We start from the raw sequence: 27,597 nt of genomic DNA on the forward strand, positions 1-27,597 counted from the left end.
AAGGAATTCGGAAGGAAGGAAGGAAGGAAGGAAGGAAGGAAGGAAGGGAGGGAGGGAGGGAGGGAGGGATATGTAGAGATGTAGTTCTAATGTGAAACAAAAATACTGCATAAAAATATCTTACTTTTTTACTACTATGCATTTTTTACAAATGACACTGGAATACAGGGACAACCAAAATTATTTTAATGAATTTACAGTAACATAATTGATTTGTTATTATTATGCTCCCTCTCTCCTTTCCCTTTAGCTCCTAAAAATACAGTACAAAATATGCTTTCATGTTTATTACTTGGTAATAGAGAAGAAAATCCTGTCCGGTCTCTACTAATGCAAAATTTTCATTTTTCTTCCCATTAGTCTGCATTTCTTTACAACAGCATAATTTCATTGACTTAAAAAAGGCATTTAATTCCATGAGTCAGTAGAATGAGGCCCATAGATGTAAGAATTTTGCAGTGATAGAAACCGTAAACAGGATTTGAATCGTGTTCTGACACAACATTGTGAGAAGGGAGAATACCAATTTAAGGAGTTCTTTAACAGAACTATACCCAGACTAAAGAGCAAGCATAAGTTAGTGTTCCGTACCTCTAGGTTACAAGAAAAAGGTGGTGTCTACATTTTCAGGTGATTTCTAGCCTACATAAAACAATAGTGATTGCACTGTTACAGACACACAGGTATATGTACATTATACAAAAAAATTAGTCCTACACAAATGAGTGTCAATTAAAATATCTTTACAAGAATGAGTAAGGAGCGTAGAAGGAGCCTGAAATATCCTTCAGTGCAGAAAGTGTGCACAAATCTATGCATGGATTAAATCTCACTTAAATTCCCCAAAGAAGGCAAATCTAAGTGAAACACAAATATGCCCACAGAGTGGTTTTCATCCTTACAGAGATGAAAACAATGCCCCTAAAATGAGTGCTGCATTTTTACCTGCAGTGAACAACATCATAAAACCACTTAGTATTTCAAGACAGACTCTGAAATAAATTATGGAAATTTAGTATAATGTTAACACAGCGCAAGTCTCAGCAGTTCCTGCCCTGTTTGTAGCTATACATTTGTACTGCCCACTGTCACTTTGCATCAGGTTTTCAATAGTAAGACTGTGCAAGCCGTTCTGCTCTTCCTGTGCACAGTACCTATCCCCTTCCAACAACACCCCATCCTTGTACCAGCAGACACTTGGACGGGGGGAACCAGTCACAAGACACTGGAAGCATGCTGAGGCACCTACAAATGTACTGTAGTCAGAAATCAGCCTCACAAATCTGGGAGGAGCTTCTGTGACCTGGAACTCAAAGCTGCAGCTCTCTGAGTCCTCTGCCCTAAACTCAACCCCTTCCTCTTCAGATGGCTCTGCAAATACATCAAAACTAATGTTGACACGCTTCTCCCCTTCCACTTCCTGCTCTTGTTGAGTCACTGCAAGCAGTCGGATCGCTTTTTCTGAGTCATCTCTGTGTGGTTCAAACTCAAATTCCAGCTCTATTTCTGACTGGTCACCCGGGCTTACAGTCTTACTCAAAAGCAAGTCACACTTCTGGGACTTGTGTGGTTCACAGCCTGTGACTATCTCACTGCTTGCTGCATTTGCTTCCTGCTGAGCCATGACCACAAGGGAGCCTTTGCACATTGCTTCTCCCAGCCTATTCATTGCCCGACAGTGATACCAGCCACTATCAGAAGGTCCTACAGTTTGGACCTTCAAACTGTGAAGTCCCTCCTCCTGACTCACAACATACTTCCCTGTGCCAGGTGTCACACGGGTGTCACCTTTGAACCACTGAACTGCTGGGACAGGAGTACCTGTTACAACACACTCAAAAACTGCATCCAAGCCTTCTGTCACCTTGATATCTGTAATGGGCACGGCAAAGCGTGGAGGCATTTCAGTTACTTGGAAATCAATTTTTACATCCTCATTCTCCCCTGCTGCCAAGCCTGCAGCTTGTTCTAACAAGGCAAGTGGAAGTACATCTAGGGAAACCACCATGCTCTTCTTGTCTGGGCTAAACTCGGGACTGGTTATGATTTTGACCTGCTTCTCAAACTCTTTCACTTCATTTTCATCCAGCTCCACTTCCAGGAGGATTTCCTGTGGTGAAGGGGACCTTGAAGATGTGTTTTGCTCCATGTCAAAGTGTATAACATGCTGGTGGGTGACAGGGGGTGGCAGTGCCAGTGACCGTCCATCTTCAGGCAAAACTTCCACCTCTGCAATACTTTTAGCTTCCCCAACAATGTTCACTGCATGGCACAGATACTGTCCTTCATCAGATTTCTGGACATTAGTGATTTCCAGAACATATATGTCCCCATCCTTCTCTGTTCGCACTCTCTCACCTGGCTCCAACAGAGACTTATTATGATACCACTTCACTCCTGGCTTGGGCACACCCACCACCTCAGCCACGAACGTCAGCGTGCTGCCTTCATACAACCTCCTCCTGCTCAATGCCTTGAGGAATGCAGGTGGCATGTCCCTGCCTGATGGCTCCAGGGCTTCACAGGGCATCACAAACCCGTTTGCCTGGGGCTGGTCCGAAGGCTGATGCCTCCTCTCACAGAGCGGGAGCATGGTCAGGGCATCCATATACTCCCCAGTGGGCGTCCGGTAGCGCTCTGGTGGCGTGCTGTCCCCTGATGCAGAGCAGGGTCCCTCAAAGGGTGTGAAATATTGCTCTGACAATGCGCTGCATTTTGAACTCTCGGAGGGTGTGGAGTAGTGCTCAGGGGCCATGCTGTACACTGAGCCCTCGGATGGCGTGGAGTAGCGCTCAGGCGGCGTGTTGTACCCTGAGCCCTCAGACGGCGTGGAGTAACGCTCAGGTGGTGTGTTGTACCCTGAGCCCTCAGACGGCGTGGAGTAACGCTCAGGTGGTGTGTTGTACCCTGAGCCCTCAGACGGTGTGGAGTAGTGCTCAGGTGTGCTGAGTGGCGTGTGGTAGGATGCTGATGAAGCAGTTTCAAAGATTTCCACAGAGGAGGGAGGTGTGTAGAAGCGGTCTGAATCAGGTGACTCCTCTCTGCTTCCACTCTCCAGCTCTATAGACATTTCTGACTCTGGAGAGAAGGGCCGGGCAAGTTCCTGATGGTTGTTGTAATAATCATAAACCATGCTGAAGGTAACCTCCTCCACTTCCAGTGAAGTGATAGTTTCTTGCTGCTCCTTCTGAACCTTCTGAACCTTCTGAACTGTGCCTCTGAGATTTGGAGTTTCATATATCCCAGTGGATCTTAAATAATTGGCCAGAGACAAATCAGGCTCCAGCTCTGAGATTTGAACAGCACTGGACTCTGGAGCTGCAGAAGTATCCTCCCACATTTCTTCTACATCCAGACTGTTCTCAGAGGCTTCCTCAGTGGGAGTCCTCTTCTTGTCCCAAGACTCCCTCCTTTGCTCCTCCTGTGCCACAGGATCATCGATTACTAACCCAAGTATGAGTTTCCCAAAAGAGAAACCCTTGGTTGTGTTTGGTTCCTGTTGAATGTCTCTGAGCTTCTCCTCAGGGGAATCTGTGCTTTCTATCTCACAGGTGAAGCTGCTCATTCCTGGCTCAAAGACCTTTTCTATCTCAGAACCACCACCTTCCTCAGCCTGATGCCCAGCTTGGAGTTTCTTTTCATGTGCAGCTTTTTTCAAGTCCATAATGAAGCTGTCACGCTGGGAGTCTGTGGTCTCCAGTCGTTCCCCACTCTCCCACACATGTGTTTCCTGAACTCCTCTTTGGAAACCTTCTGGGGGTTCCACTAGAAATTCATTCATTTTTTCCTGAATTAAGTCCTCTCCACAGACACTCACCTCTGACTCCTGCATTTCTTCTGCAGAGTGTTCTTCTTCAGCAGATATCATGATGCTGCCAAGATCCCCATTAGGCGTTTGCAAATCAGCCGTTGTGACTTCTCTTGGCTGTTCCTCTTCCTGGGCATCAACCTCCTCCTGCTGCATCCTGTAGCTCTGATGCAGCTCCTCACTCAGAGACACCTCTTCCTCAGGCACACCATGCTGGTGCACAGGGGAGTTGAGCGCAGTGACTCTTACCTGCACACTTTCCAGTGATGTGGTGGGTTTTGCCTGTTCTGTATACACAGTCTCTGCAGCCGGGAAAGGCTCCACAAACTTCTTCAGATCAAATGTGATCTCAGTCTCAGTCTCAGATGGCAACAGCTTCTCTCTGAAATGCACTTCCTCCAGATGAACTTCAGCTTCCTCAGTAAAAACCTGACCTGAGTTTTCTATGCCAGGAGGAGTGGGGATTAAATCCAAGGAAGGGCTGCATGCATCAGACTTCATTTCTTGCAGCACTTGCCTGTCTCTGTTCATTTCCCAGTGTGTGGCATCACCATCATCAATCAGTTCTTCTTTACAAAGATTATCATCAGCTTTAATCTCCTGTTCAATATCAACTGATCTCTCTTGCTCCTTGTCCTGTTCTTCCTGCTGCTCTCCTGTATAGAATTTATAAAAGCCAAACTCCTCCTTTGTGGGGCTGCTTGCAATGTGGTCCTGCAGGTGGGGCACATACTCTTCCACAAGAGGCACATCAGGAGTCATTGCCTCCCAGGCAGGGGCATCACACTCTGTGCACACATCACTTCCCTCTTGCACCACAGGTGATATAGGAATTAAAAATTGTGAATCCTTACACTCCCCTGCCAGAGCAGACTGCTCAGGGACACGTGTTTGCCCTTGCACTTCCGTAAATGACAAATCCTTACCCTCTATTGCCAGAACAGACTGCTCAAAGGCATGTGTTTGCTCTTGCACTTCCATAAATGATGAGTCCTTACACTCCCCTGCCAGAGCAGACTGCTCAGGGGCATGTATTTGCCCTTGCACTTCCATAAATGACAAATCCTTACCCTCTCTTGCCAGAGCAGACTGCTCAAAGGCATGTGTTTGCTCTTGCACTTTCATGAATGATGAATCCTTACACTCCCCTGCCAGAGCAGACTGCTCAAAGGCATGTGTTTGCCCTTCCACTTCCATAAATGGTGACTTCAAGATGTCCCAAGACAGGGTATCTGTATGTGGTAGCACCTTGCCTCCTTCAGGCTCCAGCTCCTCAGAAAAGTGACCTGAGTCTTTGGCCACCAGTTCACATCCTTCCCTGGATATGGTAGGGTGCAATTCAGTGGTATCAATTCCAAACCTATGTTCCTCAGAGTCAGCTTTTCCCTTGTACTGCCTCATCTCAGAAATACCATCTGTATAACTCACCCTTTCTTCTGTATTGCCCACTTCTTGCCTTGCATAAACTTCTGTGGTATCCAGCATCATTGTTTCCTCTATTTCACTTTCCCTGAAGTGAGGAGTTTCCTCGCACTCTTCCAGCTGCTCACCAGAAGGTGGAGACAACCTCAGGGACCATGGTAGGTGGGCTTGCTCCTCCTTGGGGCATGCGGTTTGCTCCTCTTCATCCTTCCCAAGTATGCTGGGGCCTTGGAGGTGCAGGACATGGTCCATGGTAGGCAGTTCCTCAGTGCCTCCATCCTTGCTATACAGCTTGGGTGCGCTGGGCTGCACTGTCAGCTCAGAGGCAGTCTGTGCTGTTCCAGCCACGTTTGTGGCCACACAGCAGTATCGCCCAGCATCCGTGACAGAGACCTCTTGAAGGTGTAAGCGGTATATGCCATTCTTGTCTTCTTCAAACCTCAGCCTCTCACTGGCAGAGAGGCTCTGGCCATTCAAGGACCAGGTCACAGCTGGTGGGGGCTGCCCAGACACAGCACACTCCACCACCACTTCCTCTCCTTCACAGCAGTGAATATGTGCTGGGGCTTCTGTCACAATTTGGGGTGGTTCATTTCCCATATCAAATGAAAACTTAAATTTGTGCTTTATGGTGAAAGCAGCCTGCTCTGGAGAGAGTCGTGGGGTCTCCCTCATCTCTGTGTCTTGCTCTGGCGTTGGAGTGGGGGCAGTGATTTTGATTTCCACAGGCAATGACAGCAAGTCTGAGTCTGGAACTGCACTTGGCAGTCCATTCTCTGCTGCAAGGGCCAGACCAGCTTCTTCTTCCTCCTTCTTCCTCACTTTCTCCTCTTTCTTCTTCTCTTTCTCCCTTTCTTCTTCCTTCACCTTCTCTTTCTTCTCCTTCACTTTCATCCCCTCCTTTTCCTTCATTGTGTACTTATAGGCTGGCATTCGCTGTCTCACATGAAGTGCAGCTGAGGTGCTGACTGTGCCCAGTGGGTTGAAGATCACACAGGTGACAGTGCCACCATGCTGTGGGAGCACAGATGGGAAGGTCAGTGTGGAGCAGCACTCCGTGGTGTGAACAGCAGTGCCCTGGATGCGCCCCACGGGCTTGTCATTGTTGTACCAAGTGACAGTGGGCTGTGGGCGGCCATGGAAGAGGCAGGAGAAAGTGCATCTTTGTCCCTCGACAGTTTCCTGGGGCTTGACCTCCTGTACAAAGAGGGGTGGGCAGGGCTCCAGGAGCCCACCTTGCACCTGCCATCTCTCCCCCATGGCCTTGGGTCTGGAGTATTGCTTCACTACCTGCACTCTGAGGGGCTTCGAGCCAACCATTGTGGCAGCCACCTTAGGTGGGCTGGGCTTCCCAGGAGGGCCCTCCTGGGGCATGAACATGAGGGATTCCTGCTTCTTTTTCAGTGCTGCCCTCTTTGCTTCCCTCAGCTTCTGCAGCTTCCAACGGATCTCCTCATCCAGGAGCTCCTCAGCATCAGGCACTGTGCGCCTGTGCTCCCTACTCTGTGCCAGCCCTGGGCAGTGAGGCCCCGCCAGTGGCAGGCTCTGGAAACAGATGGTTCGTACCATGCCCCGGGCTGGTGAGAGGTCCCCAAGCTCAGCCACCTGCCCCTTGTCAAAGGGAGAGCCAGTGCAGCGGAGCACCACCCGCAGCCGGTCCTCCCGCCGCTGCTGCAGCAGGCACTCCCAGCTCTGCCGCACCCACTCTCCTTTTCCGGCGAGACCCAAGCCCCGCTGCTCCCCTCTGCGTGCCACCAGCAGCGAGGCAGTGGACTCAGCTGAGCCCTCACTGTTAATGGCGAATACCCTGTAGCTGCCAGCGTCGTACTCCCGCACATCCTGCAGCTCCAGGCTGGCACAGTGCGTGTGCTCCGTGCTCTCGGTGCGAATCACCTTGCGGCAGTCCTGGAGGACAGGCCGGTTGTTGTGAAACCAGGCCATGTGTGGTGCTGGGCATGCCACCAGCTTGCAGTGGAAGAACGCAGGGTCCCCCTCCACAACAGACCTACACTTCAAGCCCTGTGTGAAGATGGGTTTACGGTTCTGGGGGCAAGCCAGCACCGCCACTGTGCCATGTCCCTTGAAGTCCACCATGCTGTGCTGCTCTGCAAGAGAAGGAGACTGGGTTATTACATGTCATGCTCTGCCTACCATCTGGTTGTAAAAAAGTAGCAATATGTTGAAATAAAAAATGGGCATGCAACAGATTTCATCACACACCCAGGAAAAAAAAAGTAATTCACTCACCATATTTGTTCGAATAAACGCAACGCCTTGCTCTGTTTTAAAGATTGACACGAAAATCGTTCGTTGTCTGTTCTTTCTTCAGACTGTGGAAATTTCTTCTTGAACAAGCAAAAAAAGAATTTCAAAATAACATGTTCTTCTGCGTGTATGTTTTTGTTGCCTGGAAAAGCTGTGTGTCTTTGGGTGGCAAAGAAGAAAATCTTACCTGACTTGCAGACAGTAGAATAAACGCCCTTTCTGACCCCTCTGTTTGTAGGTATGTTCAAACAATTGAAAAAAATATTTTGAAATATATTTTTTTTAGAAGTAAGTAACATGAAATGAGAAGGCGTTTATTCGAACTAATACAGCCACTAACTTCACAGTGTTATGCACGGGGGAAAAAAGCAAGCAACATGAACCACGTATGCTATCTGCAAGCCAGGGTAAGAGATGTATAATGATGAATTAATGTATGTAAAAAAAAGTGCAAGGAATCAATGGGAATGTGTAGCTTTCACATAACCTAAACAACAAATGCTCTCTAGTATACTTCATGTACCCATTCAACAGTGTCCATTGAACTGATTAATGTTAGGCTGCTAACTTGTTTAAAAGTAATACAATTAAGATTTGTATAACTTCCTTCTGAAGTAAACTATTCCATGCATTCAAAAGGAAATTGAACAAATAAGAGCTCTGTGAACAGCTGCAAAGCATGAAGTAAAAGTTAAGAATATGGCTGCACAGTTATAAATTTGAAGTTTTAAACATATTTTAAAACTTGAATAACCTTATAATGCAGGTAACCCTTTGCATATCAAAACAAACATGCAACATGTTCCAATATGCTTTAAAATGTGTCTTTCCCCATCAGACACTTCATGGAAGCTGATAAAAGCTTTTCACAACATTACTAATTACTGGTACTAATTATTCTCATCGGTGATTGTACCTTTCAGTTCCATTTCAACCTCTTCCTCTAGCTTCTCATGAACAATTTTTTCAGGAGCTAGAATAAAAAAGACAAAGATTTTTGAGCTATAGTTGCTCAATGTGCCAATCAACACTTTATATAGTAAAAATATCCAATCTATTTTGCAAAAACACATAAATTCACATGTACATACACACACATAAATGCATGCCAAACATTTCAAACACCTGATAAATTTTGAGAACAGAGTAATCAAATATTTTCAAACTTGTTTGAAATGCACATTTTTCTATAAGATTTGCTTTCTTTTCGCAGGGTGGGGGAAAGTTTCTAAAACAACATGCCTTTATCATGCTGTAAATCCCTGAAGAAAACATTCAACAATCCACAGACTAATGAGATACTTCTTGTTGTTTATCATCTCTTAGGGAATGAATATATTGGAATGAAATGATGATGCTATGCATGAGGAATTGATACTTGGAAGGAGCATGCAGTTGCCAACCTGTCACTTTCAGATGGGTGCTGCACTCGGCTTGTCCTGCAGAGTTAACTATTCTGCACTTGTATATACCCTTGTGGTTCTGATCAACTTTCAATAATCTCAAACTGCACAGTGGCCCATCATGTTTTATGGAACACAGTGCAGACTCCTCAACTATTAGCTGATTGCACAGCCAGACTACGCAAGGTGTAGGCACACCTTTCATTACGCAAAAGAGAAACACATCATCTCCTTCTTCTACAGTGGTTTCTGAAGGCAGAGTTTCAAGAAACTCTGGTGCTTTGGCGTCAGTTTCTGTGATGTCTTCACATGGCACAACATCAGGATAATATACTCTGTTTCTTTGCTTCTCTGTTTCATATGGTCTTTGGGATGTAGATATAAATAAGCTCGAGGTTTTCTTTGAAGATTCTTGCTTAACTTCAGATGCTTTAAACTGACAATCTTTGGCTGCTTTAAAGCTTTTAGTATCTGATTCAAGAGTAATTTTTGTTACTGCTTTGGCTTGTGCTTCTTTTGCTAGGTAAGAATAAAGTTAGGAAAAGGATTAGGTCAGATGTTTTGCAGGAATAAAAAAATCCTTATACTTAGGGGAAAAACCCCAGTAATTAGTATTGATAGAATATGCTGTATATTAGTACTAAAACAATGCTATTAAACATGAGTGATTGCACATTTAAGAGCTCTGTTCCTGTTAGGCTAATTCTAGGTAACAGTTAAGCCTGTGGGACTTCCATCTTGATCCACAATGACTAAAAAAAGTACATCTTTGCTTCTAATTTAGAGCCTTAATTTGGTAAGTAGCAGCAGAAGATTATGTAAAGTGCTTTTCACGGCTCTATAGTGAAGAAAGAAAATTTCAATAATTAAGAGCCAAATCAACAGGATCAATGCCTTTCTCATTATTCATCACAGTTTTCTGGCCTGATTCCTTTGAAATCATCAGAAATACTATCACCTGTAGTGATAATACATTTTTTGGGTCTTCATTACTGGTAACACTACTAACATTTTAATACTTTGATGTCAGGAAGAGGTGGAAGGAGTTTTAGCAAAAAATAAATAGTTATATATTAGGAAGAGCGAAAGGTAGAAAACAGTTCATTGTTGCAGTAATACAATACTTGCACCCATTAATCCTTTCAAGTACATTAACTTATATTGCCAACTTTGGAATTGGAATCTTGGATTTGTTAGAAACATGCTGGAGTTTGAAATGACCTGGTATCTAATTCAACATTGCATCTGACATTCTTTTCTTCCTTAAACTCCAGCTCCAGGAATTAACAGAATATAAAATTTCCTACAAGCCTGTTTTGCTTTACATCTCACTGCATATCACAAAGGATATGGGGAATAAAAAGCCTGAGACATCTGTGACTTTATGGGAAGAGGCACAGAGTTACAATACCAACTTCCCAGTACTGCATGTCACTTGTGAATAGAGCTGTAAATGTGGAGGAAAAACTCCAAAGCATTATTATTAGAGCTTTCTCAATTAAATATTGATAATAAAGGAAATATGAGTGAGCTCTAGGCAGTTAAAATGAAGCTGCAAAAGGTAAGTGATAATGTTAAAAGTCAGATAACCACCTTTGACTGTTAGTACTGCAGAAGTTGTTGTCCCTCCATAGTCATTATACACAGTACAACTGTATAGTCCTTGATCTGTCAGCTGGACATTTAGGATTGTGAGCAGAAGAACATTCCCATTTTGTGATATCTTCAATTTTTCAGACAATTCTATCTTTTCACCTTCATGGGCCCAAAGAAACTCATAGAATTCATTTTCTAAGGCACATATGAACTGAGCAGTGTCACCACACTTCACAGTCAGGTCTCTGAGTTGCAAGAGAACCTTTGGAGGGACATCTCTCTTTTCCTGGGAGGTCTTCATAGAGATTTTGGTGCTCTGAGATGTTTGAGAAAGGACTGTTGTGTGCATGGCTTTCATTTCTTCAATTGATGTAGACTTCATGGTCAAACTTTCTGACACGCTTTCAAAAACCTGTACACGCAATTCCTGTGATGGCTGTTCCACTGATTTAAATTCTTTTTGATAAGTTTCAATGTTCTTCTTTGTGAGAGGAGAAACGTGACGTTCTGATATAGACTCTTTTACATCTTTCCCAGAACTTTGCCTATCTAGGGCTTGCACTGTGTAATCAAGTAACAAAAACAACAACATTAGTATCTAAAGAACTTGACTGGGCCATGCTCTGAACAAAATCAAACAGCATGGGGGGGTGAAAATGAATGATCTTCATTTGAAAACACAGCATGCCAGATGTACTACTCTGTTGACACAGAAGTTATCCATTCACATGAATGAATGACAAGAGATGCCTAAGCTAGTCATGCAGTTGATACTCGGTGCTTGTCTCTTCTTTCACTAAAGTGGTCCATTTTAGTATTGGAAACTTATGGCCCTTTCAAAGGAGGTGGTTTTTTTTCCCCCCTACAGAATAGTGCAAAATACCTCAGTCACTGCTATAAAGATCACTAAATCACTTTTTAAAAAAAATATGAATGCCTTCATTAAAGCATTGTTGTTCTTTGACCTATATTGAGATACAAACTTGAAAATTTCCAGATGTTACAGCTTAAAGACAGGAAATGAGAGTGGATGGGTTACTGAGGGTACTATTAATGTTAGGTGGGAAAGAAAAGGTGTGAAACAAGGGAAAAATTAGTAACAGCATAGAAGTGTGGTATACAACATATTGAATCCCTTTGAAGTAAAAATGGGGCTTTACCTTCTGCAGTCACTGTAAGTGTAGCTGTACAAGTTGTTTCTCCAGCACTATTTCTTGCCTTGCAAGAGTATTGGCCAGCATGCTCTAAGAAAGCATCTACTATTATCAGTATAGCTGTGCCTGTAGACTCATCAAAGTGGAAAACTAAGTCTTTTTTTGGCAACATGAGTTGTTGATCATGAAACCACTGGATTTTTGGTTTGGGCCTGCCAGAGACTCTAGCATGAAATCTGACTGATTCCCCGCTGCATACCCTGCAGCTTGAAATAGGCTGGATAAAGGCGGGCCTTTGGCCAATAGATTCCTTCTTAAGTGAAACAGATGAAGAAACATGCCAAGGGGACTCTGATGTAACTTCTTCAACCTTTTTAAATCCTGAAAAGAAGCATGCCAGCTTTTAATTTCTTACCCTACACTACAGTAAATTTTCTCTCTCATTCAAGATTTTTTTTCTAACTTGCAACTTAACAGCATGAATTATTTTCATTCATCATTTATAAAATCTATTGCAAAAAGAAAACAAAATACTTACGGTTAATAATATCAAGGACAATATAGAACAGCAAATTCTTCAAACAATATTTCTTCTCTAAAACTTTGATCAATGTTCCATCAATTCATATGAATGTAAACTATTTCTTTTCAGTTGCCGGAGTACCTGCTACATACCTTTATTTAAGATGTTTTTCAACACTTTCAAAGTAATTTATTTTGTACAAACACTCCTACTAGATTGTCTTCACAGGCAAATCAAAGAATGTGTAAGCAAAAAACTTCCATTAAAAAGAAGGTTTTTACCATCTTTGGTGCGTGACAGATTCTAAGACTAGAGTAAATGAAAAGGGGGGCATGGAACATTGAAAAATTTTGAAATATATTTTTATGTCGGTGACACATATTTTGGAGACATATATGTATGCTGGGGACATTGTATGCAAAATGGTAGCGATTAATTGAGTTAAAAGACACCATGACAGACAACAACTCACATATAAGCATCAGTGTATATTAAGATGATTATTGGAACATGACCTGAACAAGACAACTTCTTTAATTGCACAGTGTACCTTCTAACTTCAAGGTAGCAGTGCTGGTCACTTGGCCTACAGAATTACTCGCCACAAAGGTATAGATTCCTTCATCCTCTGGATAAGCTTCAGCAATCTCCAGCTGGTAAGTGTCTTCAAACTGAGTCATTCTAAAAAACCGTGATGGCTTGATCTCCTTCTCTTTGCTGTACCAAGAGACTTTCAGATCTGCTCAGGCAAAAGAAAGAAAAAAAAAAGGAGTAAATGATGATATTCTACTAGCAAATAAACACTATTTTTGTATTTATAGCTTTCAAAAATCTTAAACTCAAGTATCTAACTTTAAAAGTGCCTTGTAATTATTCTCGTAAAGTATGATGATTGGAAAGTAACCTACTTGTTTCTTTAGATTTTGATTTGTGTATTGGAAATACTTGTATGGCAAAACTGATGCTGGTGCAGACATATTACTGAGTAAAAGTAATTGTTCCTTAACTCTGTTAGTGTAAAAATTTAAAAATACTTTGCTACTACTTAAATCAGTGAAAGTATCTTTTTAAAAATGTGATTTTGCTACAATTGCATGATTAAACAGGCTATAAAATATCTAGCTTGAACTAGTCAGGTTAAGAAATTAGAACATTATGTTGCTACGCACAGCACCTTCCCTCTTTTTGTTGCAAATATTACATATTTCTCAAGAAAGATTTATATATTCCTATTTAAAATGTTGTATTACTTGTATAGATTCTTGTAGACTTTGGAGAGAATTGAAGCAGAGTTTAGCCTTTCCTCTCCACCTGTCACTATACTACATCATGATTCATATGTTGTTACTCAAATTGTATGCTATTACTGTTATCAGAAGGCTGTTTTCTATAGCCAGTTGCACAATGTGTATCATTAAACAACTGTACTTGCAATCATGTGTTACCTAACCTAGTATAAAAGGTTTTTACAACACAAGTGAGAGGTATACAAATACATTTGGCTAGAGTATTCAATAAAGGAAATTTTCAATAGGAATGATGTCTTCATTGCAAGGGTTGTCAAGCACTGGAACAGGCTGCCCAGTGAAGTGGTAGAGTCACAGTCCCTGGAGGTATTTAAAAGCCATGTAGATGTGGAACTTAGGGACATGGTTTATTTCTGGACTTGGCAGTTCTGGGTTAACAGTTGGACCTGATGGTCTTTGAGGTCTTTTCCCACCTAAATGATTCTATGATGGGTGACCTAGATGAAAGGATCCTTATATTTTGTGCTGTAAATGCAGCTTCCACATTCACATGAATACAGTTCTATTTTAAAAAGTTACACTAGCATGCATTGCACAAAGAGTGGGCCAGTCTTTCCAACATACATTTTCTGAGTTTTAGCAGCACTTCTAAAGCTGAATCAGATTTGTTGTAAAGCTTCTTTTTTAAAAAAAACCTGGAGTTTTATTTTAAGGGATGGAAATGAAAATTATATATGTTTGCATATATAACCAATTTATAAGAATTTTTATAGAGCTGTCACTCAGAATTATTTTTAAATTTGGAGGATTTTTATCTTAAATAATTTTAAATTCTTTGGCTTGTGAACTGGATCTTACTCTGCAGTTTACTATGTGAATATTTTATTAGTTACTCAAGGCCATTTGCTAAGTGAAGAAAGGTAGCTTTATTTGACTGTATGTTAAGGAAAAAGATATTTTAATTGCAGACTGAAATTCTATGTCACTAAGTCAAGAAAACTTATTTAAGTAAAATCTACACTTAAAAGACAATGAAGAAACACTTTTTATGCTAGGAAAAAGAAAGTAACCACAGTTTAGTGTTTGCAGAGTGATACTTAGAAATATTGGGAGAAAGGTTGAGTCACAATTTCAGTCAGTTAGTGCAGTTAACAGACATGGCAGTGTGTGTCTTCAGAAACTTCATCATGTTCATTTGACATGGTAATGCTTTTCCCCCATGAAACTCTACATTTTACTCACTGACAGAGTTTTCCAACATCAGTTAGCATTTGAAATGCTGAGACGTTTCCAAAGACAAATTTTGTAAAACAGATCTTCTTTTTTGAAACACTTAATATGCTTATGATAGTTTAAAACTTCCATGCTTGACGCCACCTTTGACTTGCCTAACTGAAAGTAGTTAACAACACTTGGCTCTGTGTGTATATCAAATAACTGCACTTCTATGGTTAGACTGATCCAAGCATATACACTGCTGAATTTTTTTCTGAATTCAAGATGAAAAATTCTGAGAGATGGAAAGATGTACAGTATTTCATTAAACCCACCTGTCCCAGTAGCTCTGCACTGAAAACAAGCAGAATGTCCCTCAGATGTAACAGTATCACGTAGTGGTATTATGACAGCAGGTGGGTACACTGGCATTTCTAGCTCGGGAGAAACAACTTCTGGGACTAAAGAATAAAGGACAGAAGTGATTTTTAAAGATGAAGAATGAAAATTTCATTTCTAAAACATTATTATGAGCATGGGAAACTCACTTTCAACTGAAAGTGAAGCTGAAGTTGTAGCTACTCCATAGTCATTTTTTGCTTCACAGGTGTACACTGCTTCATCTTCAGGGAAAGTTTCAATCAGCAACAGAGTATATTCTTGTGCATCATGGAGAAATTTGCACTTGAAACCTGGAGAAAGCTGTTGATCATCTTTGTACCAGGAAATTTTGGGCTGGGGTTTGCCTGATACAATAGCACAAAAGCGGGCAGGTTTGCCAGACTCCACAGTAGTCGGCTGTAGCTCCCGAATAATCTGGGGTGGCTCTGGAGCTGAAAATTGTGAGGAAGCGAGGTGGCAAAGAGAGAGAGGAAGAAGAAGGAGAGAGAGAGAGAAGTCTCATTATTGATATTATTAGTGATTCAAAACTATTTGCAAAGGATTAAACAAACAAAACTATCCCCCTTATTATTCCTAATCTTTTGTGTCCGTGAAAATCTGCCCTTTTCCTTGATACAGGGGGAATGATCTAGGAGCAAGTGCCTTAACATAATTGGCTGTTTTGGTGTAAGTGTTTTCTGGCAAAATGTGTCCAAGAATTGTTAGGTTGATCACTCTGGAAAGGCATATCTGTCCATATGAGCAAATTAGTTTTCTTTAGACTGGAGAATTTTCTGGTCTAAGTAAATACAGTGGGAAAAGAACTGCCATGGTATTTTTATCCACTAGCCAGCTACTTCAGTAGGGCAAGAAACATCCATGTACATGAAGAATTTGGTAGTATTCCCGATGATCCTTTTGAAATTTTTTTTCTTTCAAGAGTTAGAATTCCAGAGAAGCTATATAAAAATCAGAAAACCATTGAGTAATAAACAGTCAAAACATTGGTTGTGGGGCCACATACCATTCACATAAAGAACAACAGAACTTCTATTCCGTCCTGCAACAAAAGTATATTCTCCAGCATCAGAGTAAGTGGTTTCAAAGATGCTCATTCGATGAACTCTCCTTTCCACCACATACTTGTATCTTTCCTCATATTGGAAGTTGATCTCAATACCATCCTTGTACCACTGTGGTTCAATGTCATCTTCATTGACTTCAAATTCAATTTCAGCTCTTTGTCTCTCAACGACCTTTGGAAAAGTAGAATAAATAATAGAAATAATATTGTTTTTTCCTATGGTCTCACTTTCCATTTCCTAGATGGAGGTTCTGACCTTATGATTACAGATTTTTGTGCTATGACTCTTGCTGGTTAGATATTGTTGCTCCTCCCTTGCATTATTCTTTGAGTGACAAAGCTATGAAATACTTATTCATCTGTATAGGCCTTACCTGAATATCTTTCTGGGCACTTCTGATACGAATGTCACGACCTTCCACTATCAAATTGGCACTGGATGTGTTTCCACCTGCTACTACAGTGTACTGACCAGCATCAGACATCTTTGTGGAAGGAATGATGAGACGATGGACATATTTCTCTCTCTGAATTTTCAACCTGAGCACACCAGAAAAGAAAATGAGCTAGCTATTTCCTGGGGAAAAACACACACCAAAAGTAAATATGGTGTAGAAGCAATAATTTACCTATCACCTATCTGGAGTTCTTGCCCATCCTTCATCCACTGGACCTGAATGTCAGGTTCTGAAATTTCACATTCAAAAATAGCCCTCTTCTTCTCCACCACTTTGATGTCTTTAATATGCTTCCTAAACTCAATGTGACGAGCTAGGGCAAAAAATAATAGAATGAGTGCCATGATGTTATTTAAGCCACCAGAAGTCACTAAGTATGCAAATCAAGAGAGCAAATACCTTCCACATATAAAGTCGCTGATGAAGCTGCTTTTCCAGCAACAAAAGTATATTCTGCTGCATCACCAAAATGCACATTCCTTATGGAGAGGGAGTGTGTAAGCTTCTTTGTTCGTATCTGGCATTTATCAGTTGATTTTATTTCAACGCCATTCTTTAGCCATTTATATGAGATACCTTCATAATTGACTGTAACTTCAAATGTTATTGTATCTTTCTCTTCGGCATTGATGTCTTTTAGCATGGAGGTAATTAGGATGGCTAAAAGGAAAGAAATGGACATGGTTTGCTTTCTTCCATTCTGTTTTACTTTATTTTAATGACATGCTAACAAGATAAAGGATGCTTCAACTTCTTGAAGACAATTTTGGAAATATTATAAGGTAGGTTTTGTGTTCAGAATCAGTATTACAATTAAATCTCCCACAACTTCTGAATGACACAGGAATCCAAATTCTGTTTTCTATGGTGACTTGGCAATTAGGCATGTTGGCCTAAAAAGAACAATGCAGGATCTGACTTTCAAGTTCACTTTTTCTAAATCTCTTTAAAGAATGTAATTGAGGCTATTTAGTGTTATTTAAAAACACCTCTACAGCTGTGCTGGCTTTGTCAGAATTTCATTTAGTCCATGTGTTAACAAAAACTCATAATTGGTAACCGTAAAATATTCTGGATAATTTAATTTTGACATACGTTTTACAGTCAGGGTTGCGCTGACTCTATCGTTTCCACAGACAAATGTGTATTCTGCAGAATCTTCACTGCTTGTGTTCATGATATTGAGTTGATGGAGTTTCCCCTGGACAACTATTTTGAACTTTTCACTCATTTCAATCTCCACACCATTTTTCAACCAGACAGCAGGCACATTGAAATGAGAAACTTCACATTCAAAAGAGGCGGTTTTGGTCTCAGGGATCTCAATATTTTTCATGGTCTTTGTGATGTGTATGCCTAAAAGGAGGGCAAAAAAGACGAGAGAGAATTTTCTAAAAGTTGGTATGTTTGGAAGACTGCAAAAAATCAAGGGTAACAGGCTATGAAGCATCAGGTCAAGTTGCTCAGTTATGGTGTAAACAATTCATACAACTACCTTCTTACAAACTTACAATACTTACTTTCCACAAACAGTTTCGCTTTACACTCAATTTGCCCAACAAGAGCTGTGTATTCCCCAGCATCATCAGGAGATATGTTATGCAGCATAAGCTTGTGAACTTTCCTTTGAGAGATCATCTTGTATTTATCACTTGGTTTAAGCTCAATATTTTTATGGAACCAACGGACAGGTACAGTATCATGGGAAACACTCAGTTCGAATGAGACAACAGCATTTTCCAAAGCAGTCACATCCTTCGGCTTTTTGATGATCTTGACAGCTAGAGGGAAAAAAGTTAGCAATATTCAGCACTTTGTATGATTTGAATTTCAAAACATGCATTACAGCAAACATTCAAACCAGACTGACTTACTTTCCACATGAAGTCTGGCATTTGCTCCTATTTTTCCAAGTTTAAAGCTGTAAACAGACTCATCGGTGACAACACAGTGTTTGATTCTCAGTGTGTGAACAGTCCCTTTCACTGTAATTTCATATTTGTCACTTGATTCAAGTTCAACACCATTTTTAATCCATAGAGCTCCTTTCACATCAGGGTGGGTCAGTTCTACACTGAAAACTGCCTCCTGTGATTCTGTCACTGTCAAGTTCTTCAGTGTTTTCTTTATCTTAACAGCTAGGGAAAAAAAGGGAAAAAAAATAGAAAAAAACCCTTGACAAAACAGATCAAAATTAAAGCCCATAGTAAATACAATAATTTTAATAAAAGTGAATAATGGTGCTTCATAGTAATTTGTGCAGTTTCCAGCAAAGTGGTGTGCTGGGAACAAAACAAGGAAGCTTTACTTGTAGCATCCATGAGAAATGTTTGGTTTCTGGGGTTTTGTCTGTTTGTTCTGTTGGTTGGTTGGGGGTTTGTTTGTTTAGTTTTTGTTGTTGTTGTTGGATTGGCTTGGAGTTTTTTATTTGATTTATTTTATTTTGCTTGTGTCTTAAGGCCTGGTCCAAGACATAGTGAGGGATGCTGGAATAAGTCTCGAAGACATCAGTTAGTTAGAAAAAATACTGACCTTCGACCTTCAGTTTGGCAGATGTCTTTGAGCTTGCTATTTCATAGCTGTATTCACCAATATCCTCCAGTTTTGTCGCAGGGATAATAAGCCGCCTCTTTACACCATCAGATTCAGCACGATACTGATCTGTCGTAGCTAATGGTCTACCATTTTGTAGCCACCGGCCCTCTGATTCAGGATTTGCCACCTCACACTCAAAAACAGCCGTTTGGGACTCGGCCACAGTCAGGTCATGGAGAGGCTTTGAAATGGCACCACCTGTTGGGAAGGAAAAGCACATTCGTCATGTTGCTGTTCAGCTTCCCCCCATACCGAAACAAAAAGTAGATGCTGGAATACTTTGCCCTAACTTGCAGCCTGCCCATTGTCATTCTGAGCTCTGTGAAAAATCAGGAATACAATATGACCTGAACATTATAAAAAGATGTTTCTTAATTCTATGCTAGCTATTCTCTTTTATTTTATCATCAGCACAGATATACTGAGAGCACTCAAGACAAAACCCCTTCTTTTTTACATTAATTACATCAAAAGCATAATATAGCATTTCATACTATGGTTTTGATCTAGCAAAATACATTAACACTTACTTAAAAGATTTGAGAAGTCAAATTATACTAATCACAAAAAATAAGGTGAAAGGCAAGGAGAATATAAAAAAAAAAAAAAAAGATAAACTAAAGACAAAACCCCCCCCACTGAAACAACAGTATTGCTGAAAGTATGAAATACAGTATATTGGACAGTTTTTAAATCACTGTGAAATGAAAATGTTGGACTTTAACCTTACTAACCTGCTACTATAAGCTTCCCAGATGTTTTCTTCTCTCCAGCATAAAATACATATTCTCCTTCATCGTCTTTCATCATCTTCACCACCGTCAATTTATATATTTTGCCATGTGCTTCAATTTTATATTTAGGACCAGCCTTTATGTGTTGGCCTTTGAATTGCCAAATTACATCAATCCCCGAATGGGAGAGCTCAACCTCAAAGGACACATTCTGTGTTTCAGTGCAGGTGATGTCATGGAGACCTCTAATAATCTCAATTTCTGTAAAAGGAATAAATTATAAATTTTTGAATAGTTTCCACAGTTTTGTTTTCAAAGAAATTATTTCACAAAGAACTGTACGTCTTAAAAGACACCTACGTTCAACTGTGACATTGCAGTCGGTTTCAACTTTGCCAACCATTAGTTTATAACGTCCTTCATCTGATGCATGGGTTGTGGTGAGCACTAGCCTCTGTTTAGTGCCTTTACATACAGCTTGTACACGTTCATCAGGCTTTATTTGATTATCATTTAGGTACCATTTGGACGAAGACACATCAGGTGCTGAAACTTTGCATTCGAGGATGGCTTTTGTTCCTTCAACTACACAAATATCTTTTAGAGGCACCACTATTTCCACACCTGCCAAGTTACAAAAATATTCATCATGAGAAAAACTATGCCTTTAAAAAGTAATCCTAAAGGAGTCAAAAATCAAACACGCCTTCAAAATCATCATAGTGACTTACTGTACACTGTGATCTGTCCAGTGGTTGAGAGCTCAAGATCGGGAACACTAAAAGAATAAGTTCCACTGTCTTCCTTTGTGGCATCTTCTATGAGTAACATATGTGATTGTTTATCCAACACAATATGAATGCGGTCACTTGATTGAATTTCTTGGCCATCTTTCATCCAGACACCTTCTGCATTTTCTAGGGAGACTTTAACTTCAAGTTGCACGATATCTCCCTCACAGACTTTTTGATCAGTAAGTCCTTGAAGAATTGCCATGGGACGAGCTGTGTAATTAAATGAAGTCAATTAATACTTATAAGAGGCAGAATATTGAACATTAAAGCATTATGGCATACAACGATATAGCTGTAATACATGCTATAATATAGAAAATCTATAATATATAGACAATATAAGAAATTCTTACGCTTCATCTTCAGTTTGCAGTGAGTCCTTTTTCCATCAACAACAAAACTATACTCTCCTTGATCATCTTTATTAACATCTTTAATAGTGAGGATCTGACGACCACGGCGGGATGCAATCACATATTTAAGATTAGAAGTGAGTTCAACATCACCGTGATACCATTTCCCCTCCACATCTTCTGGGAAAACCTCACATTCAAGTTCACCTGATAAGGATTCTGGCACTTCAACATCCTCAAGTTCTTTAATAAACTCAACTGCAGCACCTAAAGGCACATAATTACATTTGTGAATAAGCTTGATTAGATACTCCTGAAGAAAAAAATTGTTATTAAATGATCCTAAGGGAATAAATGTATATAGTGTAACCATTTTACATCGATAAATCTCTGAACTTTCATACTGGATTCCAAAAGTATGAAAGCGGCTCAACATTTGTTAGGGTGTTAGACATCTGTTTAAGTAGTTTTATTTCTTTCTGAAGCTGATTTCACTTTAACAGTATGGCATGGTATTGAGCTGTATGCTTCTTACCTTCAACAGTAAGCTTTGCAGTGGTTTTTATGGATTCATTTTCTACCAGTGCACAGCTGTAGTCATCAGCATCAGACATATCAATTGTTAATACAGAAAGAAAGTGAGCCTTTCTGTCTGAGTGCATCCTGTACTTGTCTCCAGAATGAATCTCAATTCCATCTTTAAACCATTTCACTTTGACAAAGGGTTCTGATGTTTCACATTCAAATGTTGCCATGGAGTCTCTTGCTTTAGCAACAACATCTTGTAACTTCTGAGTGAAGCTGACTAACTGCTTGGCTGTAAAACATTATATAATGATCAACAGAGCACTGACCAAAAGACATAACACACTATGATGAGCAGTAGGATAAGTAAGAGAATTGAAATTACCTTGTATTAACAGGAAAGCATGGCTAGAAGTTTCACCAGCTATATTGACTGCTTTCACCATGATACTGGCAGAATCATCAGAAGTCACATCTCTGATAACTAATTCGCAGACGTTATCTTCAGGCCAGTACCAGTACACACGATCAGTCCTTTCAATCTGAACACCATTTTTGAACCACTGGCATTCAGGATCTGGTTTTCCCACCACTCTCACACGAAAGTGCACGTCTGTTCCTTGGGCTACAGTCTGGCTTTGAATTCGTTCAAGTATCTTGGGAGCCTCCATGCTTGGACTAAGCTCCACCTTCTCTGGTTTGAATGTTGGAATGGTGATTTTGCCTTCAGGAGGAAGTTCTTTCTTCTCTTCCTCTGGGATCTCTTTGGTCCAGTGAAGAAGTTCTTCTTTTGTCTTTTTTAACATTTCTTCATATGATTCATCTTTTTTGCGAGATTTAAGTTCCACAGCTGTAATGGCTTCATAGTAGCCCTCTTCTGTCCTACGCTTGAATTTACTTCGCAGCTCTTCAGATTCCTCTGAAAGCTTTTCATGAGTGATTCTTTCAGCCCTTTTCAGCTTCACCACTTCTTTGGTTGTTGCCTCTGCAGGTTTGTCTACCTTCTGTACCTCAAAGAGAAGTTTTCCAGGTTCTGTAACAACAGGCTCATGTTTGGGTTCAGGAGCACGACGAAGAACAGATCTGAAGTCTTCCCTCTGCTGGATCTCAAGTTTTACCTTATGTTCAATAAAGCCTTCTGGGTTCTCTGCAGTGACTCTCACCTCTCCAGTGTCATATGATTTGCAGTCCACGATATCCAGGTAGTAGATTCCATCATAACGGAGTCTAAATCTTTTGCTTTTACGGATGAGCTGCCCATTGAGGTACCAGTTGACCTTGGGCATAGGATAGCCAGTCACACGGCAGCGGAATCGTGCTGTTTCACCTTCAAGGACTCTTGCAGGTTCAGGAACCAAAACGATTTCTGGTTTTTGTTTTTCCTTTTGGTCCAGTGCAACTGCAGGTAGAGCACCCTCATGGGCCATTCTTTCTAACTCTTCAATTCGCTGGAGTCCCCTTTTGCCTTCTGGCAACTGGGATTCTTCCACAAGACTTTTCTCATCCTTCACGATCAGAGTAGCAGATGTATGGTCTGTACCATATTTGTTAGTTGCTCTGCAAGTAATCACTCCACTGTCTCTGGAATAGGCTACCCCGTAGTCTAGGCTACAGTACCCAAACTCATTGATCATGCGGAGTCTGTTAGCTGCTTCCAAGGGTTTGCCATCATGCAACCACTCCACCACCATGGTTGGGTCGCCAATTGGTGTAAGCCTGCATTCAAAGTGTGCTGGTCCAAATTGTTTGAGCCTTAAAGATGTCAGCTTCTTCTTAAAAAATGGTTTCTGTTGCTTTTCTTTGTCATAGAGATCTCCTTCCTCCCATTGCTCTTGACCATAACGCAGATGGAGAGGTTCTAACTCTGGTGCTGCAATCTCCTTGGCTTTGTAAGTTCCTTTTGGAATTATTAATTTCCTTTCTGGTTCAGGTTCTGTATGTTCAACTTCAACATTTACTTTGCAGCGGGTAGTGTCCCGCCCAGCTTTATTGATAGCAGTAGCAGTATACCATGCAGCATCTTGCCTGGCAGTTGATTCAATTTTAAGGGCAGCTGCCCCTTTGGTTCCCTCAATCCTGAAATACAGAAAAAAATTCTAACTATTTTTCCCTTCTTTGTCATTCATTTTTTGTCCTTCTTCCAAATTAAGTCAAAGCCTCCAAAGGCAAATCTCTGGAGGTAATAGACATGTTGTTTATGTTTATGCATGTTTGGGAGTGCAGTGCCTATGAATCAAACAGATAAAGATAATAAAACCCATTCTTAAATTCAGTGGCAGTTTTACCTGCAGAGGTCTTCAAAATCAGAGACAGAGAACAGTTCAATAATCTCTGTGATGGATTTGCAGAATAGAAACTACATGAAAACACAAGCTGGAAAAAAATGGAGTGAATACTACAAGATATTTCATATCTGTAATCCTTGCAGAAATGCAAAAGCCCTTAGTGAATTCCTTCTGTGAAACTGTAGGAGGCATTTTGCAGGATGGTGATTATTAACTCCTTAACTTACATAAAGTATCTTAAATAAAATAAAAGAAAATAAAATTTGAATAAAATTTAAATTTAAATAGATTTAAATATAAAAAATTCTCTTACTTTATTTTTGGGTATTTATGAGGCACAATGATGTCACTGTTCTTGAGCCATACAATATCAGGATTAGGGTTACCAGTAGCTTTCACTGCCATCTCCAGTCTAGAGCCCTCCTTCACGCTGACATTTCTCAACCTTTCCACAAAGTGTGGTCTGACTAGGTCTTCCTTAGCTGAAAGAGCAAGGGTAAGTTATCACAAGAGGAAATGACACAGCCGTGATTTTAAATAAAAAACACTCATCAGACTGCTAAAAATAAAATGTACAGAAGATACCTTCCACAGTCAGTGTCATTGAGACTGAAGCTTTGCCTGCCCTATTCTGAGCAATGACAGCCCATTCTCCAGAGTCATCAGGCATTGCAGGAACAATGATCAATGACTGGGTGCCATCCTCTTTAATCACTATTTTATGGGTGTAGTCATTAATCACTTGTTGACCTGAAGATACACATGAGAACAGTTGCAGTCAAAACAGTTTCAATGAGATATCAAAGACCTTTTAAAGATTATTTGTTAATGAAAATGAGGCTGATGTACCATTATGGAACCAGTATGTCTCTGGCATAGGTCTGCCCACAACTTTTAAGTCAAATCTTGCTGTCTGTCCCTGTGAACATTTAAATGACGTAGGTTTCAGCACAAAAACTGGCTTATACAGTCTCTCTAGTTGCCCTTCATCAGTTTCTTCTAATCTCCGGGCAGGAGAACGAGAAGGAGAACTGCGGGCTGGAGACCGGCTTGGAGACCGCGGAGAGATAGACCTGGAAGGAAAAGATAAGACAGATATATATAACAATGTCATATAGCAGTGGACTGACATGATAAACAGATTTCAACCTTTGCCTTTCTCATAATTTATTTTAAAGAGCTTGGCTAATTTATCTATGTGAGAAATTGGGACAAAATTAATTTTTCTTTATAGTCAATTTTCTTTATGTTTTTGACAGGACTTTGTAGAGATGTACAGTGTTAGGACACACTATGGCCAAGGAAATTTTTGGGTTTTGGATAGTGCACAGATATGGGTGTAATCCTGTGTATGTTTGTGCATGGGTGTGTATGTGTATGGAAACTGAACACAGGACATGGCAATGCTTAATTTTTTCTGTCATAGAAATACAGCTATTTCAAGGGCAGGGAAAAATATTTGCACACCACACTAAAACTCCAAGTGCAGAAGATATTTTTTCAAAAACATGAGTACTTTAACCAATAAATATGGTTATTGAGGTTGTAAATCTGATACTGTGGCTGGAAATGTACGTGAATGATTGTACTCTGGGAACTGCATTGCTCATTAAAAGCGAAAATCAGACAAAAAGTTAGCGCATAAATCTATATGAGTCATGAAAACAGCATTTAGAGCTTTTCCAGAGGTATGCAAACTCCAATAGCATGAGCTTATTTAACTGCTGTGTAATGATCTTTTGGACTGTCTATCACAGCAGATTGAAGTTTTGTAAAATTATATTATCGTGTACCTACCTATATCTTCTCATAACTTCAGGTCCTGGCATATAACCTGGAGTTGCTGTAGGTGCAACCGGCTCAACATAGAGTTTTGCTGAGCAAATGGCATTTCCTTTCATATTACTGGCAAAGACTGTATAAATTCCTTCATCTTCAGGTAAAACAACAGGCAAACGCAGAGTGGCGCTGCCATCTTGCAGAAGTTCCATGTGGTAGCGCTCTCCATGCCTTATACGTTTGCCATCTTTGTACCATGCAACCTGCATGGAAAGAAACAGTAGACTACTGTGCAAACTCTCCTAAAGACAAAGATCCAGTGATGACTTATACATGCAAGACGTTATAACTTACTGTTTGTCAGCTGAAAAACATCACAGCCCATGTACGTGTGTTAAACATTAATATTTTTACTTGAAATAGGTAAGACTAAAGTAACATGTTTACATAACAATCTGAAACATGAGTTTTGGAGCTACAAACAGATATAGAGCCCATTTTGATGAAGGGCAAAGTAACCTAGACTGGACTACTACTGTGTTCCCCACTGGGCTAGGCTACCTCAGAGATACTCAGAATCAAGACTAACTTAATTGGTAAATCCAACTTACCTCTGAACTGGCTAACCAACCTAACTCTATTCTATTAAGGGACAAAAGGAAAACTCAGCTTGATATCAAACCAGAAGACTGGATTTCCTTTGAGAGTTGCTGTTTTCTATGCAGAATGTAAAAAGTCTGACAATGAGATGTTAAGGGATTTTTTCAAGTAGAGCATCAAAATATTTATTAAAAAAAATTTATACAGATGTGGGGTACCTTTGGCAATGGATATCCAGATGTCTTGCAGTGGAAGGTAACTCCTGTCCCTTCAAAGGTTCTGTAATTCTTTAATCTTAAATCAAATCCTGCTTCTACAGCTTCGGATTCAGAAATATCAATCATCATCTCCTCTCCATCTTCTTCAAGAAGTTCATGTAAGGTAGTCTTAATAATTCTGAGTTCAATTTCCTTGATAAGTCTTTCTTCAAAAGAAGAAATATGGAATTCCTATACAGAAAAGCAAGACCATTAGTTTTCTGTGTCAAATAATGACCTTGCAAATAAACTATTTGTATGGTAAAATGTCAGTACCCAAAATTAATACAGAGGGATAGACATACCTCATCTTCTACAAAAGTTCTGACCATCACTGTATCTTTTGCCATTTTCTTCCTGATTAGAGCTTGTTCTTTTTCATATTCTTTTTCAAAGTCACCATAGGAAGTAGGTGGGGCTACCTCAGCCACTTTAGGTTCCTGTACGTATGCAGTCATTTGAGTTTGGTACATCATTTCTTGTGATTTTATGTAGGCTTCATAATCAGCTAAGAATTGAGAACAGATTAATTTTGATAAATTTTTTGGTTTTCACTGGATTGAATGGAGAAAACAAGTACAAACTTATTTTACTGGTTTTGGTGATTCAAGCAGACTTTCTATCTGTTTAGCCAATAAATACAAACAGCAACAAAATGCAAAGACTGATGTATTAAGATGAGCTTTATAAACAGACAGAAGTCTTCTTGTACTACTTAGATATCCTAGTTCTCAAAGTGGAAGCATCTGCCGAGATTATTTTACAATTTCTTCACCATGACTCTGTCTCCTGAAAATTTTTGTACATTTTTACAGGACAAATAAAAAAATTAAACTAGCTTCTTTCCCTTTAAGATAAAAAACTATTAATTGATTAACCTTCTTTTCCCACATCACTCTCTGAATGTCTTATCCTGTCATGAACATGGCATGTCAACAGAGGAAGGTTCCTATAACTACACATTCTAGCAAAGAATAAAGTCCTTCAAGGGCCTGATGTCAGATACTCTTGCAGAAACAAAGCTGACAGATCTCCCTTTATGTTTCTTCAGCTGAATAAACTAAGCTGCAAAGAATTTGCAGCACAATTTAAAATCTTTTTTCCCATTTTGAAGTTAAT

The 27,597-nt window shown here is 40.2% G+C and overlaps 2 protein-coding genes across 9 annotated transcripts in view; both read right to left on the reverse strand.

Moving 5' to 3' along the window:
• The window catches only part of TTN (titin), a 236,790-nt gene that overhangs the window by 188,304 nt on the left and 20,889 nt on the right, over positions 1 to 27,597 (reverse strand). For all 8 annotated transcript variants that reach the window (XM_042040505.1, XM_042040513.1, XM_042040510.1 and 5 more), the window contains exons 20-43: positions 26,784 to 26,986; positions 26,440 to 26,670; positions 25,640 to 25,884; positions 24,692 to 24,915; positions 24,428 to 24,592; positions 24,156 to 24,324; positions 21,943 to 23,633; positions 21,568 to 21,849; positions 21,033 to 21,299; positions 20,617 to 20,889; positions 20,246 to 20,509; positions 19,886 to 20,146; positions 19,089 to 19,349; positions 18,431 to 18,694; positions 18,077 to 18,337; positions 17,652 to 17,912; positions 16,956 to 17,216; positions 16,728 to 16,869; positions 16,473 to 16,638; positions 16,039 to 16,270; positions 15,182 to 15,466; positions 14,969 to 15,094; positions 12,722 to 12,910; positions 8,412 to 8,468 (exon numbers count right to left, since the gene is read on the reverse strand). In XM_042040505.1, coding sequence (XP_041896439.1) covers positions 8,412 to 8,468; positions 12,722 to 12,910; positions 14,969 to 15,094; positions 15,182 to 15,466; positions 16,039 to 16,270; positions 16,473 to 16,638; positions 16,728 to 16,869; positions 16,956 to 17,216; positions 17,652 to 17,912; positions 18,077 to 18,337; positions 18,431 to 18,694; positions 19,089 to 19,349; positions 19,886 to 20,146; positions 20,246 to 20,509; positions 20,617 to 20,889; positions 21,033 to 21,299; positions 21,568 to 21,849; positions 21,943 to 23,633; positions 24,156 to 24,324; positions 24,428 to 24,592; positions 24,692 to 24,915; positions 25,640 to 25,884; positions 26,440 to 26,670; positions 26,784 to 26,986 — 6,780 coding nt within the window. The remainder of the gene's footprint in view (positions 1 to 8,411; positions 8,469 to 12,721; positions 12,911 to 14,968; positions 15,095 to 15,181; positions 15,467 to 16,038; positions 16,271 to 16,472; positions 16,639 to 16,727; positions 16,870 to 16,955; positions 17,217 to 17,651; positions 17,913 to 18,076; positions 18,338 to 18,430; positions 18,695 to 19,088; positions 19,350 to 19,885; positions 20,147 to 20,245; positions 20,510 to 20,616; positions 20,890 to 21,032; positions 21,300 to 21,567; positions 21,850 to 21,942; positions 23,634 to 24,155; positions 24,325 to 24,427; positions 24,593 to 24,691; positions 24,916 to 25,639; positions 25,885 to 26,439; positions 26,671 to 26,783; positions 26,987 to 27,597) is intronic.
• LOC121670379 (muscle M-line assembly protein unc-89-like) lies at positions 164 to 7,569 on the reverse strand. Its single transcript, XM_042040514.1, has 2 exons — positions 7,478 to 7,569; positions 164 to 7,335 (listed from the first exon to the last, which is right to left on the reverse strand). The coding sequence occupies exon 2, from the start codon at positions 7,322 to 7,324 to the stop codon at positions 1,013 to 1,015; it is 6,312 nt and encodes a 2,103-aa protein (XP_041896448.1). The 5' UTR covers positions 7,325 to 7,335; positions 7,478 to 7,569; the 3' UTR covers positions 164 to 1,012.

This window comes from Corvus kubaryi, unplaced genomic scaffold, assembly GCF_017639235.1.
Source record: "Corvus kubaryi isolate FWS band 111438036 unplaced genomic scaffold, C.kubaryi_AGA036_p1.0 37396, whole genome shotgun sequence".
In the NCBI taxonomy this organism is placed as follows: domain Eukaryota; kingdom Metazoa; phylum Chordata; class Aves; order Passeriformes; family Corvidae; genus Corvus; species Corvus kubaryi.